This window comes from Rousettus aegyptiacus, unplaced genomic scaffold (assembly GCF_014176215.1).
Source record: "Rousettus aegyptiacus isolate mRouAeg1 unplaced genomic scaffold, mRouAeg1.p scaffold_m13_p_5, whole genome shotgun sequence".
Classification (NCBI taxonomy): domain Eukaryota; kingdom Metazoa; phylum Chordata; class Mammalia; order Chiroptera; family Pteropodidae; genus Rousettus; species Rousettus aegyptiacus.
In genome coordinates, this window is record NW_023416308.1 from 4,345,100 (window position 1) to 4,361,544 (window position 16,445).

General features: G+C 52.1%; 1 protein-coding gene and 1 long non-coding RNA gene across 7 annotated transcripts; one reads left to right on the forward strand and one right to left on the reverse strand.

The window, feature by feature from the left end:
* Window positions 1–980: 980 nt before the first annotated feature.
* LOC118602858 lies at window positions 981–3,289 on the reverse strand. Its single transcript, XR_004950921.1, has 3 exons — window positions 2,996–3,289; window positions 2,087–2,400; window positions 981–1,122 (listed from the first exon to the last, which is right to left on the reverse strand). It is a non-coding gene; the product is annotated as an uncharacterized LOC118602858 (long non-coding RNA).
* Window positions 3,290–3,320: 31 nt separating this feature from the next.
* MORN3 (MORN repeat containing 3) lies at window positions 3,321–16,402 on the forward strand. Of its 6 annotated transcripts, XM_036221070.1 has the most exons (8): window positions 3,322–3,466; window positions 3,568–4,478; window positions 5,611–5,784; window positions 8,907–9,064; window positions 10,569–10,728; window positions 11,933–12,117; window positions 12,432–12,515; window positions 15,906–16,402. In XM_036221070.1, exons 3-7 carry the CDS (start codon window positions 5,640–5,642, stop codon window positions 12,507–12,509), a joined length of 726 nt encoding a protein of 241 aa, XP_036076963.1. In that variant the 5' UTR covers window positions 3,322–3,466; window positions 3,568–4,478; window positions 5,611–5,639; the 3' UTR covers window positions 12,510–12,515; window positions 15,906–16,402. The 6 variants fall into 6 exon arrangements, with proteins under 6 accessions (XP_016009320.1, XP_036076963.1, XP_036076964.1 ...); XM_016153834.2 differs by lacking the exon at window positions 3,568–4,478 and having other exon boundaries at window positions 3,321–3,466; XM_036221071.1 differs by lacking the exon at window positions 3,322–3,466 and having other exon boundaries at window positions 3,484–4,478.
* The last annotated feature ends 43 nt before the right edge of the window (window positions 16,403–16,445 follow it).

Here is a 16,445-nt window from a genome sequence, read left to right on the forward strand (position 1 = left end):
GGACTGCTGGCCAGGTATCAGGAGAAGAGGAAAGTGTCATAGGAGAACCACACAGTGTCAGCAGCATGACTGGCCAGGAGAGACTGCGGACCCTAGTTAGGCCACTCAGGAATTTGGGATTTGTATTCGAAAAAAGCCAATAACTTCTGTGAGTGATTAAAACTGAAGTGATTTAAGAGATAGCCATTTTCCACCATGAGCATGAGAAAGCTGATTCGCAGAATGAGAATGACGAGAGAGAGCTAAAGGGCATTGCTTTTCTGTTGACAGCTTTCCAACACTTTTGTATCCTTAATAAATTGCTTTTACTGTGTAGTATGATATGGTATCTCTACTTGAACCAGAAGAACCTTGAGTAAAGCAAGAAGATACATTGTGGAAGTTCTGTGTCCATTAGTTATCATCTACTGAGAGAGAGAGATACACTCAACAACTTAACTACAAGTGATATGATAAGGGTGGAAATCAGAACAAATTCCCTTTCTAATGGGAGTGAAGAGAAAGGCAATGAAGGAGAATCCATTAGAGCAAAAATTACATTTTGACATATATCGTATGAATCCACTTATATGAGGCACTGCAATAGACAAATATATAAAGACAGAAAGTAGAACAGAGATTACTAGGGGTTTGCAGGGGGGGAGGGAAATGGGGAGTTAACTGTTTAATGGGCACAAGAATTTCAGTTTGGGATTTTGAAAAGTTCTGGAAATGGATTGTGGTGATGGTTGCACAATATTATAAATATTGTGCAGGTAATGCTTCTGAACTGAATACTTGAAAATGATTAAAATGGTAACATTTATGGTATGTATTTCCACAATAAACAAAAATAATCACACATGCAGCAGCAGCAGCGGAAGAAGAAGAAGAAGAAGAAGAAGAAGAAGAAGAAGAGGAGGAGGAGGAGGAGGAGGAGGAGGAGGAGGAGGAGGAGGAGGAGGAGGAGGAGGAGAAAAATTGCACCTGAATTCGTTCGGTCTTGAAGCCAGGGCCTTCACACTTCTGTATGGGTCATTATCTAGGGGCCACCCTAAAGGGGGCCTCAGTTCCCTGTCACTTCCAGTTCTCTGTCCAGACAGTAAAGTGGCTCCAGGAGTTCAGGGTCAGTCCTCAGAGGAACTGCAGATGGAAGAAGCAAAGCACACAGAACCCTGAAGATGAGCACACGGACGTGGTAAGAGGGGTTGAAAGGATCGGGGCGGGCACCTGCAGTGTCTGCTGTCCCCAGTCTTGGGTCACCTGCACCAGCTGGTTAGCAAGTTACACATTTTTGATATTATTGGTCACCTGACCACACCACTCCATCATTCAGAGTCCAGGTGAAAAACCAAACTCCACGCCAGGTAGATGGACAAAGGGAATTTAAATACAGGTAGTTAGTTACAAAGGTGTTGGAGGCACCAAACAGAACACCGGGGGAGAAGACAGTTCCAATACGAGCAACCGAGGAAGCCGCTACCATACCTAGGAGTGGAGGGACAGGAGGAGGACTTGTGACAGAGCCCAGAGGACAGACCCCTGCGGCAAGAGATGCACTATCTGCCAGACACACCGCTGGAGGCCGAGAGAGGTGGAAGAAATACCCCAGCTTCTCCCCCTCGCCTGTCTGCCACTCAGTCTCCTGCTAGTATGTCCCACTGGCTAAATGCAGCCGGAAGTCAAGCGACCAGTGGCCTGAGAAATGCAGCTGGCAAGGAAGCCCAACCCCCAACCCCTTCCCCAACAAACTGAACAGAGAAGGACAAGGACAGACAATGGCTCCGAGGACAAAGGCCAATGATCAACACACTTACCATTCTTCTCTTCAATGAAGCCATACTAAGTGCATGCTAACTGCCAGGACAATGCTAGACTTTGGGGGTGCAGTCTGGAATGGCTCAGAGAGAAAATACAGTTTGGGGCAAGATAGGAATGCTTCTTCTGTACAGCAAGAGGAGGCCACTCCCCACCCCAGAAGGCTGCCTCTAGTGCATACTGTTCTTTTGTGAAAATCAGGAAAAGCAGTCCCTCCAGGAGGACATAGCCCCTTGGGCACACAGCTGGGGCAAGCTGCATGCTCCTGGGCACGATACTATTTCCATACCTGGGCCTGGAGATTCTAGCAGCAGTCTTCAACCTGAGGGCCAGCGACTCCTGCGGCAAGAGTCCCTGAAAGGACTCCATTCATTCATGCGTTTGATGAAGCATTGAGCAACTGTTACGTGCGAGGCATTTCTCTCAGGTCTTAGAGAAACAGCAGTGAAAAACACACAAAAACTTCTTCGACTTCAAATATGCCGACGTAATAACTGTCGAATACAGGCCGAGGTTATGTAACAGGTATTCGTTGTACTATGCATTATGTTTTTCTGTGCGTTTAAATTTTTCACTTCAAAGTTGGAGGGAAAAGATCTTGGCCTGCAAAGAGACAGACAATAAGGGGTGTGTGTGCGTGTGTGTGTGTGTGTGTGTACAGTGATGCTAAGTAGTAGAAGGAACATGACAGAGGGATGAGGCTGGGAAAAGAGGGACACAGATTGGGAAGCAGTACGGAGATTTCAGTTTTCAGTGGCGTGGACCAGAAACTCCTCGCCGAAGTGATGATGTTTGAGCCAAGCCCAGGCTGCTGCTCCCTGGAGGAAGAGGAGTCCTAGCGGAGCGCACGCGAAAGGCGAAGGCCGAGGCAGGCACAAGCCCGCACTTTCCAGGAAGGAAGCGAGCGCGTGGCGCTGGAGCAGAGTGGGCCTGGGTGCTGCCCACGAAGGGTCAAGGTCAGAGAGACAGGCGGAGGGAGGTGGCAGATGGAGCAGGGCTTTGAAGGCCGCTAGACTGCGGCGTTTCCTCTGAGTGACAAGCAGAGCCGCCGAAAGGATGTGAGCTGAGAAGTGACTGGGGCCGACTTGTGTCCATGCAAAATGCATGCATCTTGGAGGGGCTGTAAAACCCCTCAGATTCTCAAAGGCGTCCGGTAAACTCCCGGAAAACTAAAAAGCGAGTGTGATGTTGGTTTTACCTCCAGATTTTGCTGCTTAGTCTTTGCATCTTGGCAGAGGAGCCTTCGACCCTTTCCTGCCTGTTTGGGGCGTTGTATTTGCTCTGGGGAACCCCTGACGGGAGCGGGTGAGGAGCAGGAACCTCCGGGGCACGCCGGGGCACACACTCCGCGGGTATCGGGTCTCCCGGGCTCGCCCATCGGCCCTCGGTCTCGGACGGGTGCAGCAGCTGGGACTCGACCTCCACAGGACCGAAGACGCCCTCCCCACCCCGCCCGAGGGTCCGCGCCCTTCCCCACGCTTGGCCCCGGAGCGCACGGTCTCCGCAGGAAGGGGCGGGCGCTGCCGGGTGGCTTTGCTGGGGCCCCGCGTTACCATAGCGACCTTGGCCAGGTCTGGGACGCCGGAGCGCACGCCTCTGGCTGAGACTAACTGAGGCTGGAGGCTGCGACCCCACTGCTCCCTCCCCGGCACTCCGCAGGCGAGCGCAGGTGAGCGGGGCGCAGGCGGCTCGAGGCGGGGGTTCGGGACTGACCTCCACCCCCTGGGCCCGGCTGCTCCACCTGCCATTGCGGTAATTCTTGTTATTCAGAATCTAAACACCCCGTGGGGAGTCCGCGCCCCGCGTTGCAAGGGTTCCTCTTCCGATCGGCGGTCGGTTCGTGTAGCATTAAGGCAGCAGCCTGCTGCTGAGGAGAACCTATGCGCCCCGAAAAGTGTGGGGCGGAGGATGAGTTCATATTACACTGAAGAGGCTTTAAGGAACTAACTCCCAGGGACATACATCTTTGGTTCTCCTACAGTTCCGAGGAAGCCCAGGAGCCCGCGTAAGTTTGGAGCTAATATGGCATGGACACGTCTCTAACACCTGCTAATCTCGACCTAGCTAAGATTTAAATTAGTTCCTTTTTAGTATTTTTACAGTTACCTTCTCCTTAGAATACCTGATACTGGTTTTCCACGTATAGTAATGCTATATAAGGTCTCTTTCTTGGATAAATGTACTCATTTTTCCAAGTTAATTTAAATATCATCATTTTACGGGTGGTCCTCGGAAATGGGATAAAAAAAAAAGAAAGAAAGAAAGAAAAAAACACTAAGTTTAGGACCTGAGACTGTTTCCCCGCTCCCAGCTTTTGCGCTTGCTGTTTCCGTTGGCTGGCGTGACTTTCTCTATTTCTAGGCATGACTCTTAAAATCCGTACCAGCCGGTGCGGTCGGTCTGCCTGGTCAGACTCCCCCAGGCCCTGCCGGAGCGGGACAGAAGGAATACCTCTGTGGGCGGGCCCAGTGCAGAATGAAAATGCAGGGCCCTGGCTCAGAAAGTTCAAGTTCGAAATGGTGACAGCAGAGAAGTAAACCAAGCACGGGCCCTTCTAAGGGAGGGCCCTGCGTGACTGACTGCTCAGGCTGCACATGCCTGACGCTGGCCCGGGGTGAGGGTGGGGTGCCCGGGACACCGCAACTCCTGGAGCCAGCTCGGCGCTGAGGTCATTCTGATTGGTCAGTCCTCCGCATGCTCATGGTCACTCTAGCCCTTGCTGGTAGCACTGCTGGTGTGTGTGTGTGTGTGTGTGTGTGTGTGTGTGTGTGTGTGTGTGTGTGTTTTCCCCAAATCCATGGAGCAGAATAGATGATATTTGCTCAAGGGGAACAGGGATCCCCAGCTTTGGAGGGGACCATCTTTATCACCTTGTACAAGCCCCATGGAGACAGACAGACAGAAAGACAAGAACGTCTACACCGGGGACATGAAGCGCCCAGTGAGGGGAGGGGCCCTAGACACCCACGGTCTCTCTACAACCCCACCAGGAAGGGAGGGAAGGAGAGTCCTGGGTCTGATGGAAAAACCTAGCCAGGCGACAAGGCAGACAGGTCGGGTGCCCAGGCAGAGGTGAGAGGTCAGAGGTAGAAGGGTGACCAGCCATCCTGGTATGCCTGAGACTGTCCTAGTTTTAGCACTGCAAGTCCCAGGCCCTAGGAAACGTCTCAGTCCTGAGCACGTGGAAACACCTGGTCACCCTGAGGTCTTTGTGGGCTCTCCTGACAGCTTGCAAATCCCCGCAAAGCCAGCCCCCGGCTTTTCCACTTCCTATCCACCTGACAGATGACACAGAACCAAGAGGGCTAAAGTGCTGGGTGCCCATGTGTGTAAGGGGGTGTCCCTGTGGGAGGTGCCATAGCAGCTGTCTGCCAGCCCAGAGCAGCCTGGGGACCCCAACCCCCACTCCCCTGAAGTGGGTCCCAGTGCTCACCACTGGGGGCTCCAGGTCAAGCTCTCGCCTTAGGGCCCACATCCACTCTGATCGGTCATACTGGTTATTAAATGTGTGACTGTCACCCCCTGCCCAGGGGCAGATTGCTCCTGATGCCATCACAAACCCAAGTGCTGTACTGGTTTCCCTGGGTTCCACAGCGATTGTGCCATCAGACCCCTCCCCCCAGGGGGCCCATGGAGAAGCAAGGGAGGGGATGGCCAAGGGTCAGCCTAGCACAGAAGGATCCCCTCCGAGGGCAGCTCATCGGCCCCAGGGACCCAGAACACACATGACTCACCGCACTGGAGCTCAGACAGGTGCCTCCCCAGGAAGCCGCAGAGCGCACTGAGCCCCCGATGTCCCCAACCCTTTGCCAGCACCCTCTGGTCCTGCAAAAGCAGCCAACATGCCTATGTCCAAGTGCCCACAGAAGTCAGAGCCCCTGTGGAAGGAATGGGACCAGAAGGCCCAGAAGAACGGACTGAGGCACCAGGTGTATGCTGTCAATGGCGACTGCTATGTGGGCGAGTGGAAAGACAACATGAAACATGGTGAGTGGGGGACCCTCAGGGGCTCCAGTGGTGAGCGTGGGTTCTGGGCCAAAGAAGCAGCGCACAGAGCTCACTGAGGACATCAGACGTGTCTCCGAGGCGCCTCCGAGGGGCGAATGATGAGCTGGACCATCCTGGGGCCTCCACATGCCGCAGGCTCTGGAAAGGAATTCGGCCCTGACTTTAGGTGAGAGAAGGTCTCAGGGACCAGCAGGGCACAATGCAGTCTTGAAACACCAGCCCTAGCCATAGCTGGGGGTCTGGGACTCCAGCTCAGTCCCTACCCTCTGAGACCTGGCCCAAGCGTGGGGCTGGCTAGCAGGAGGGAAAGGCAGACCGCAGAAACCAGCTTGCAATTAATTGGAGGTCTGGTCTTCAAACTCAGCCCTGATATGGGGTCTGACCAACAGGCGGTGAGGGAGAACCCTGTCTCCCCAAGCAGCTGGGGCTCAGGCTTTAACTGGACTGGGCTCTGGGTCTAACCAGCAGGGGGCACAGGAGTCCTTGTGACACAAATTAAGCTTTGAAGAAAAAAAAGTTTTTATTTAAAAAAGGTGGCATGACTTCTCACTCCAATCTGGCGATTCCAGATTCTGTGCTCTTAACCACTTCTCTCCTGCCTTCCTGCGTGAAGAAGGGCTTCGGAGTCCCTGAATCTGGGCCAGACTCTCTCAGCGCCACCAACTATGATCTCAGTGATCACTACACCACTCAGCCTCAGTTCCCCGATCTGTAAAATTGAAATAATACCTACCTGTAAAAATAAGAGATGCTATCTATCAAGTATGTAGCCCGAGGTCTGTGCAGAAGGGAAACATCTGGAATGTTCCCTGAGAGCAGAGCATGGTAGGGATGCTACTCAGAACCTTCCTTGTCCAAAAAGCCTTCCGAAGCTGACCCCACCCAGTTTCTGACACGACACCAGGCTTTATGTGGCTGCTCAGAGTTCTGTGTGTGGTTAAAGATGTCTGCTGTATGCTTCAGTCCTTTGTGGGCAGCATGAGGTGTAGACAGGGCCCTGGACTAGGAGTCAGGACCCTGAAGTTCTGAGCCTAGTTCTACCGCTGAGCAGCTGTTTGACTTTGGGTCAGTCATTTCTTACTCTCTGCCCCATCTGCAATATGCTCATGTAGGCTGTTGTGGCCTTCTGAGCTCTTCTCCTGTGTGAATCCCACCTCCCCTCACCCTCTGGAGACATAGAGCTGTTGGGGCTGGGGCTGCAGAAAGACCTGTCAGAGAATCAAGGGCCAGACCCCATCCCTTTCAAGACACGCCTTTTGCCCACGCTGAAATGAGTTGCTGTGGTATATGCAGACTGGAAGAGATTAAAAAAAAAAAAAAAAGTCATTATGCAAGGCCAGGATAGTGGCTCTGGTGGTTCTCCAGATTCTCATTCATTCACCCTATTAACAGTCATTGGCGCTCCTAGTCCATGCCAGGCCCCAGACTGGGCATCTGGCATGACCCCAACCACAGGGAGCTTCCAGGCTCACAGAGAACCTGCACAATGGGTAATAACCCATTTTTCAGATGAGGAAACTCAGATTCAGAGAGAGGAAGTGACTTACTCAAGGTCACATGGCTAATAGTAGTGGCATCAGGCTGTGAAGGGGACCAGAGAAGGACATGAAAGGGGCCACGAGAACACAGTCAGAGAGTGACGTTTGAGCTGAGCCCAGGACAATCAGAATGGCTAGCCAGGCAGAGGGGCAAGTCTTCTAGACATGAGATCACAATGCAGGGATGCTTTGCGGTATTGCATCTCGTTCAAGGGACAGACTGGAAGCCAGTGGGGCTGGGGCAGGGAGAGCAAGAGGAGAGCGTGGGCAGGTCAGGGGAGCCTGACTGGCTGTGGTAAGCTTTGCCTTTATCCCGCAGGCAAATAGCATCATTGGACCAACTTAATAAGATTTGAGCAAAGATTTGCAGGAGGGAGAGTGAGTGAGTATTTGGGGAGGAATATTCCAGATCAAGGAGCAAGCAGATACAAAGGTCCTGAGGTAGGATTATATCTGCCGGGTCCCGGGAACAGCATGGAGGCCACGGCGGTTGGATAGCAAGTAGTCTGTGGAAGGGGGGAGTGGAGGACACAGAAAGGGCTGGAATAGTACGAGATGGGTCTCCCCGTGTGTTCGGGAGAACCGAAGAAACATGCAGAACATTTTCTAGAAACTGTCAACGAAAGAAAGTCCAAACCTTAAGAAAGAGTTTATTAGGAGTCAAGGGTTTTGAGGTTAGTCCAGGAAGCAAAATGGCAGGGGACTGAGAAAATGCTCCTGCGAATGGTAGTTTCGTAGCTTATTTTATACATTAGAATCAAAGGAGAAGATGTAAGTCAGGGGCATGAAATCCATCGGTGGTAGATTAAGGAGGTGAGAGAAAGCAAAGCGGGGAAATCTCTAGGATTGGATACAAAAAATTAAAATAGAGATACATAACTTCTTTTACAGGGGTGGCTGCAGGATAGTTAACATTACGTGTACACAGTTTACAGAGGTATGCAGGTAAAAGATAATAACGAGGAATGTTGAGGTTGTCTTGCCCCACATCAGGGTCTGGAGGAGATTGTTTTGACATCTCAAGTATGTTATTCTAGACGCACACAAACAATGGATAGCGCTTGTTCGAGGTAGGGATTCGTCTATCATATCATACAGGCCTTAGGATGAGAGTTTCCACCATAATTCGCTCAGTTAGGATTTTTTCTTTTTTTAATGATCAAAACATCCTTTGTGGTTATTTTTAATTATTGAGCTTGTCAGGCTTGCCAGAGTAGCCCCCTTTTGTTCACCAAACCCTGGCCATCTGGCGTATCCATTCCATATTATTAAGAGATGAAGCCGAAATGCTGAAGGGGCAGATTTCTGCTTGGGTTTGCTGTGTCAGTCTGGCTTCAGGGCAAAGGGCTGGAGCACCACTATTTGTGGAAATTGGAACTTTCTTGGGTTTTTCCGAGGTGCCGGGGGTCTAGAGACAAGGCACAGACCCTGTCCCAGCTCTCAAGAGTTACCAAGTCTAGTGGGGCCCCTGAGGCCTAGGCAGACCTAGCGACTGCCCCCCAGCAACTCCCCCAGCCCCATGGTGGTCACGTCTGCAGTACTGGCCCATCTGTGTGTCATCAGGAAAAGGAACAAAGATCTGGAAGAAGAAAGGAGCCGTCTATGAGGGGGACTGGAAGTTTGGGAAGCGAGATGGCTATGGCACCCTCAGCCTTCCTGATCAGGAGACAGGGAAGTACAGGAGACTATACACGGGCTGGTGGAAAGGCGATAAGAAATCGGTGAGTCGTTCTCATCATGCCCTGGGGTGTCGGCCAGGCTGAAAGCAGGCTGCGTGTGTGTGTGTGTGTGTGTGTGTGTGTGTGTAGGGGGAGCAGTGAGAGAGGCCTGGGAGAAGGGGGGTGTTGAAGGGAGGAGAACAGGGGTACTGTGTGGGTAGGAGAAGGAAGGGGTGGGGTAATCATCAAGGCTTCTCAGAACAAAACCCAGGAAACAGGAAGCCGGAGGAGAGGGCTCAGGGAGGAGCCTGTGACACCCTGTGGCTATAAGAAGCCAGCCAGGCTGTATGGGGGTGAATTCTCCTCCCCCCTCTCGTTTCCTGGCTTTCTTTTCCCTGAGCAGCCCTTTCTGAGAATCCCCCTTCTGCTGGGTGAGGATAAGAGGAGTGTAGGAAAAGTGGGAGCAAGAAAGCTGACGCCACACCCTTAGCCACAGGGCGAGAGGGGAAGGTCTCAGGTCCCAGGGGCAGAAGCCAGCCAGCGGCACGTCCTCAACCCATAAATGCCCAAATCCTCACCATAGGGCATGGAGACAGATAAAAATACAGTATTGCTATGGAATAACTGCTAATGCAATCCCAGAACGAGATATGGTATTTCATCTCTCACATCAACGCCATCGCCATCAATCACCATCATCATCATCATTCCCATTTTATCCATGAAGAAGCTAGCTCAGGAAGATGATGTGCCTTGCCTGGGGTCACATCCCTGGCAAGTGGTAGAGCCCATGATTTCATGAATTTGGCTCTCGAATTGTTTATTTATTGGCCAGTGGGGAGAGAGAGATCCCAAAATAAACAGTTTACATACAACATGGTGTTAGGATAGAGCTTTTCGCAGACAGCCCAGAGGAAGATCATGGAGCATTCAAGGCAGGCTTCCTGTAGGAGGGGACACGAAAAGATGCAAAGAGTTAACCAGGAAGAGAAGAGGGAGAAGGGGAAGTAGCAAAGGAGGCAGAAGTAGCAAAGGGAAGGATATGTCGGCAGAGTGTGTGTGCCCACGGGGGTGGGGGCCTCGGAGGAGAATCAGAATTTTGAGGGGGAGACTTGGGCTGCTGGCCCCACCGCCTTAGGTGTGATCTGCCAGGGGTCCACCATTCTCTGTGCTTGGACGTCAATGGTGGTGCCCATGCTCATTTTTCTGACGAGAAAGTTTATAGCGTTGATCTGATTCTCAGAGGCATCAGAGTTGGGGAGACGGGCGATGTAAAGATCCTTCTTATTTTGACTGGAGGATACAGGGAGGGTGCAGGGAGAATGGGAAAGTAGAGGAGGGGGACCGGGGAGGAGAGGAGAAACGGTGGGCTGCATGAAAGCGGTCGCAGAGGGACCGACAGAAATGGACAGCCTGGGGCGACTTAGCAGTACACGATCATCAGCTTGGACGTAGGGCTGCGGCAGGAAGCGGATAAGTCCGGGTGTGTGGCATGGGTGCCAGGGAGGACGCGAGGACTTTCCTAGTAGCGGGGGTGCCGTGAACGGGGATGTCTTCGTGTTTTCAGGGCTATGGGATCCAGTTTTTCGGACCCAAGGAGTATTACGAGGGTGAGTGGTGTGGCAACCAGCGCAGCGGGTGGGGCCGCATGTACTACAGCAATGGCGACATCTATGAGGGCCACTGGCTGAACGACAAGCCGGACGGGGAGGGCATGTTGCGGCTGAGTGAGTGCCCCTTCCCCACCGCCCCGCCCACCGCCCCGGCCCGGCCCCGCCCACCGGGCCGTGCCCCGCCCCGCCGGCACGCCTCCGGGCCTGCTTGGCCACGCCCGGCCACGCCCCATCTGCCACGCCCCGGCCACGCCCCCACAGTGCCTGTGGCGCAGGTTAAGGTGAAGGACAGAACCAGATCCTTGCCCTCAGGGAGTTTATACTCTAAAAGGGGAGCCTGGCGATAAATATAAACAATTAACACATTTTTTTAATGGTCATAACAATCATAGCCTACACTTATACAGCACTGAGCTCGTTAATCCTCACTGCGATCCTGTAAGATAGGTAGTTTTACCACCCCCACTTCTACAAATGAACTGAGGCCCAGAGAGGTTAAGTCACTACTTGCTCAAGGTCACGCAGTCTGTTAGAGTGCTAGGGAATTCCCTTTAAACATAGGAAGGCCAGTTGGAGGATGACAAAGGAGTTGGGGACAGGGGCTATCTAGATTGATTTGCAGTCAGGAGTCAGGGAATGCCTCCCTGGGGGGCGGGGATGGTAATGTTTGAACTGAAAACAGAGGGAAGAGAGGGAGCAGGATAGTCACTGAGCTAAGGAAGAACATCCCAGGCAGAGGGCGGAGTAATGAGAAGCCCCCGTCCGTCCGTGTCAGGACTTGGTCCGTTTTCTACATAGCAACCAAAGTGAGCTTTTTACAAACTGGAACTTGTCGCTTCCCTGCTTCCTAGCTATGTGACCTTGAGCAAGTCAATCAAACCACTTGAACTTTACAAGCGCCATCTATAAAATGCAGTCCATCATCCTTCACAGAACTGTTTTTGTGAGGAAATAGGTCAGTAACATAGCATGGAACCAGGTACAGAGTGAGTGCTGAAAAACACTGCCTTATTCAAATGATTAGCTATTTTTTTTTACAAATTGGAAACAATCTTGCTCGTCCAAGTTCAAGGCAGTAGTGGAGGCAAGCCGTGAACTAGGTCCGATTCTGGAAGGCGCTGACACCCCAGGGCTCTGATGTGTACAGATCGGTTGTGCCAGACTCTACTCCACCCATCAGCCTAGAGCACACTATTCAAGCCTGCTTCCGTCTGCCTTCCTGTTGGGCATGGCGTCCAGCCTGGGAGAGGCAGAGGGCCAGCCTGGCAGTCTGGCCCGGTTCGCTATGCCCAGCACCCACACCTTCTTGTCCTTTCAGAGAATGGGAACCGCTATGAGGGCTACTGGAAGCGAGGCTTGAAGAATGGGTTGGGGCGTTTCTTCCACCTGGACCACGGTCAGCTGTTTGAAGGCTTCTGGGTGGACAACGTGGCCAAGTGTGGCACGATGATAGACTTTGGCCGAGACGAGGCCCCTGAGCCCACACAGTTTCCCATTCCTGAGGTGGGCAGCTCTCACCAGGGCCCTCTGGCCAAACCAGAAAGAGACAAAAAACAGCACCCCCACACCCCCGCGCCACACCCAGCCCAGCCCAGCCCGGCCCAGCTCAGCCTGGGAACAGACGAGGTTTTGTTTTCAGTCGGGGCATCCCCAGGGAGGCAGGTAGCACCCTGCAAGGGAAGCAGCACTGCCCCCCACCGAGGTTGGCAGCAGCGCCTCCAAGACAGGCATCACCCTCAGAAGCAGGCAGCACCTCATAAAACTGGCGGCCTGGGACTTCTGTGCTCCCCTAACCAACCCCTGTTGCTTCCCTCCAGGTCAAAGTTCTAGACCCTGACGGCCTGCTGGAGGAAGCCTTGGCCATGTTCAGGAAGATACAGGAAGAAGGAGATTGATGCCAGGTGAGGGGGTAGGCATGTTGGTCACCCTCTATGTGGGTGAGGCAGCTCCTGGGGCCTCCTTCGGCCAAGGGGCTCAGGGGCATCATTGGAGAGGGTAGATGTCTTGCAGTCTGGCTGATCCTTTTTGGTTCCTTCCCTTCAAAACTCACTTCCCTGAAGACTAGTTCATTCAGTCCCGCCCGAGTTTTCCCATTTGTACCCTCTACCCAGTGGGTCCCATCCAGTCCTAGCCCCTCCTGGTGTGGGTGCAAGTGGGATTCAAGGAGCAGGCGTTGTACAGTGTCTTTGAAATGCCACCGACCCCTCACCCCTGCAGAGACAATGCCAGAGCTGCAGGAGAAAGTCAAGCCTAAGTCACCCAACTGCTCAGACTGGTGCAGCTCCTGCGGGAGGAGTGAGTGGTGACTCCGGGCACACCCTTGGCATCCTCAGAGGGCCCCTTGTTCCTCCCAGTGCTGGACCATTCTTTGCCGTAGGAAGCCAGTGCTTCTCTCTCCAGCTGGCCTTTGGGAACCTTCCTGTTGTGGCCTCCATTCTAGGACCCCAACCCTGAGTGCATGAGAATAAAAGAGAACCTGGCGGTATTAGCCTGTGGCCTGTGCCATGAGGTTCGGGGTGGGGCAGGGGAGACTTGGGAGAGATTTTAAGTAGAGAGTCTCCATGAGCTGCATGGATTGACCTTGGGGGAGAGACAGGAGGTGTCCCCAGGTCTCTGAGCTCTGAGATCCTCCCGAGGGAAAGAGCCTCCATCTATCTGGTCACATTTGTCACTAAGATTTGGTGTTAAAACTTGACCTAGCTTCTTGGCCTAACAGGAAGACTCTCAATCTTGGAATCCCATGGGAACTTTAAAAGCTATAGACGTCTAGGTCCCACGCCCAGAGTTTCACAGGTCTAGGGTGAGGCCAGGGCCTTCAAAAGATTCCCCAGGTGATTCTAATGTGCAGCCAGGGCCAAGAACCCCTGACTTACTGGATTTGTGACCCTTAGCAATTGATCTCCATGTCCTACCTATAAAATGGAACTTAAAGAGATCTCACAGGGGTGTTTGAGGATTTGCTAGTAGATATTAATCATAATGAATAGAACATGTATTGAGGTTAATTGTGAAGCAGGCATCTGGGAAGGGCTGTGCATAATTCTAATCTAGACGGCATTCTTGCAAGATAAGAGGGCCTCTTGTGCAAGAGTGTGAGCTCTGCAGTCAGTCTACCTGTGTGTGAATCCCTTGCGATTTATTAGCTGTGTGTTCTTGGGGACCTCACTCAACCTCTCTGTCCTCTAGGTTTCCTCCCCTCTGATACGAGACAATAACGGTACTTACCACCCAGCGTTGTTGTGGCCACTGTGATGGTCAACTAAGGTGTGGTTCTAATCTGAGAATGATTTCCTGTCCCCTCTCTCCCTGGGGACATGTGGGATGTCTGGAAACACTTTTGGTGGTGACAGCCATCAGGGAAGAATGCTCTTGGCACCTAGTGGGTAGAGGTTGGGGATCCTGCTCAACATGCTAAAGTGTAAACACTCCACAAAAGAACAATTCCGCCCCCATCCAGTGTAACCCCAAGACACCACGATGTTCGGAAGGGCCTTGCCCAGTGCCTGGCACATAGTGAAGGCTCAATAAATGCCCACTGACCGTCGAGGTTCTCTCTGCCTCTAAATCTTAAGCAGAGTGGCCTGACCCAGTGGTTCTGTCTGTACCTCTGACCCCAGGAAGCCGAGCCTGGCTGCCTCAGGACGCAGAATTAGCCAGATATAGAGCATTTAGTCGGTGCCAAGCCCTGTGCTGACAGGTTTACCTGTGTCCTCCCCCACGGCCCCTCAACAACCTGAGGTGTCCTGCTATCATGAATGCCATTTTAGAGGAAGAAACTGAGGTTCAGGGAGGTTCACAAGTCACTAAGCTAGAAAGTGACTGTATTTAAACATAGGTCTATCCGCTTTTCAAGTACAGAATAGTGGCAGTGTGTATGGAAGGCTACGATTTTTCAGAAAAAGTATGGGGTGTGTGCTTGTTTATGTTTAAAATCCCTCTAGATGGGAACACGGTAAACTGGCAATAATGGTTATCTCTAGGGAGAACTGGGAAGCTGGGAACAGGGGAAGACAACTTTTCGCTGTGTGTTTGGAACCATGTGAATGTATCATTTATTCAAAATGTAAAAGAAACTGACATTAAAAAGACTGTTCTCAACTACTAGTATTTCCTGAAGTTGCCTGGATTCAAGGGCACCTGGGGGGTATTTGTTAAAAATTATAGACTCCAGCCACACCAGGGGAGGGAGGGGCTTAGATAGCTGCACTTTGCAAGCTAATCTGGTGATCCTGGAGTTCAAGTAAGTTTAGGAAAGAAAACCTAAGACTAGAGTCAGAACCCAGAACTTATTCCAGCGGGATCCCAGGTCTCTGCAGCTGAGAGGTGGACCTCTTAGGGGAAATGCGTGGGAGGTGCTTTTGTCTTTTCTGGGGAGCAGAAGAGGGTTTCACACCGGCTCCTGGCTATTCCCTACTCAGTCCAGAGGAACATCTAGGGACAGGGAAAGGGTGGACCACGGTGCTTGTGATGGAGGATGGATAGGAAGTTGTGACAGGAAAAAGGAGGGTCCCCTTCCCCACCTGGCCCAAAAAGCTGCTGTTGTCCACGTCCAAGTGTGCACAGGAGGACAAGACCTTAGGGCTACACTTGCCCTCGACCAACTTTCACTTCAGCCAGAGCACTTTATGTTTATAAAATCACTTTCTGTATTGGGTTTCTGGGACAGACAGAGCTCTCAAACTCAAAGGCCCATGGGCGCCAGACAAGTAACAGATGAGGCTGGCCTGGTGTGAGACAAGAGGGAGCAGTGCGGACTGTGGCAGACACAGGTCCTGGGGAGGAGAGTGGCTGCAGCTCAGCTGTTCACTGCTGCTCTGTAAGGTGGGCCCGGCACTGCTGCTGGCTCTTCCCGCTCTTTAAGCAAAGCCAGAATCCGCCCACTTAAGATTTCTGAGTGCGCCTAAGCGCCGAGCCAGTCTTCCTAGGTTCTAATTCTGGCCAATTACTTTACCTCCCTGGGCATCAATTTTGTTATCTGCAACATGGAGACAAAGGTTCCTGACAAAACGCACAACCTGACTGTAATAATGACAAAATGTCAGAGAAACCAGACTGAGGCAATGTTCTACAAAACCATAGGCCTGGACGCTTCAAAAATGTCAGCGTTAACGGAGGAATAAGGGAGGCTGTTCCAAATCAATGCAACGCGTGCTCTCGGATGGAAAGGTCACTGCTCGGAGCGATACACGTGGGGGAAGCAGGAACACGAACACGAACGCTCTGTTATTAGATGGTGGCGTTGGATCAACGGCTAATTTCCTGAATTTGATCACTGAATTGTGGTTATGCAGGGGAACGTCCTTGGTCTCAGGAGGAAGTACACGGGCCTGAAGGATCACGGGCACCTGCAGCCAACGCACACGGCTCGGCGGAAACAGCAGGCCTCGTTAATCACGGCGTCCGAGTCTGCGAAGCTGCCTGCCGTGGAGGCTGAACAAGGAGACGCTCTGCCTTGTTTCAGCTCCCGCACTATCAACGAGCATCCTTTTCACGGTCTCTTCGGTGCCATGTGTCTCGTTTTGTGCTTTTTGTTAATTTCGCCGTTTAAAACGGTCCTCAGGCGTAGTGCTGAAGTGCCGTCTGGTGTTCCTGAGTGTGGGAAGGCTGCGATGCACCTCCCAGAGAAAATGCCCGAGTCAAGGGGGTAAGCTTCATTAAGGATGAGTGACAGTTCTGTTGGCCCTGAGTTCGATGGTAATGACTCAACACCATATATTAAATAAGGTGTCTTTAAACAGAAACACACATAGAACAGTTACGTATTGATCTGTTGACAAAAATATTGTGACCAACGGCTCGTAGGAATGCTACCCTATGTTTTCTATAGGATC

Bases quoted from the DNA above. Each gene is read 5' to 3' on its own strand.
- MORN3 (XM_016153834.2), top strand. From the start codon at position 5,640: ATGCCTATGTCCAAGTGCCCACAGAAGTCAGAGCCCCTGTGGAAGGAA. The intron at 5,785-8,906 runs GTGAGTGGGGGA...GTGTGTCATCAG, and splicing joins GAAAGACAACATGAAACATG to GAAAAGGAACAAAGATCTGG. The intron at 9,065-10,568 runs GTGAGTCGTTCT...TCGTGTTTTCAG, and splicing joins GGAAAGGCGATAAGAAATCG to GGCTATGGGATCCAGTTTTT.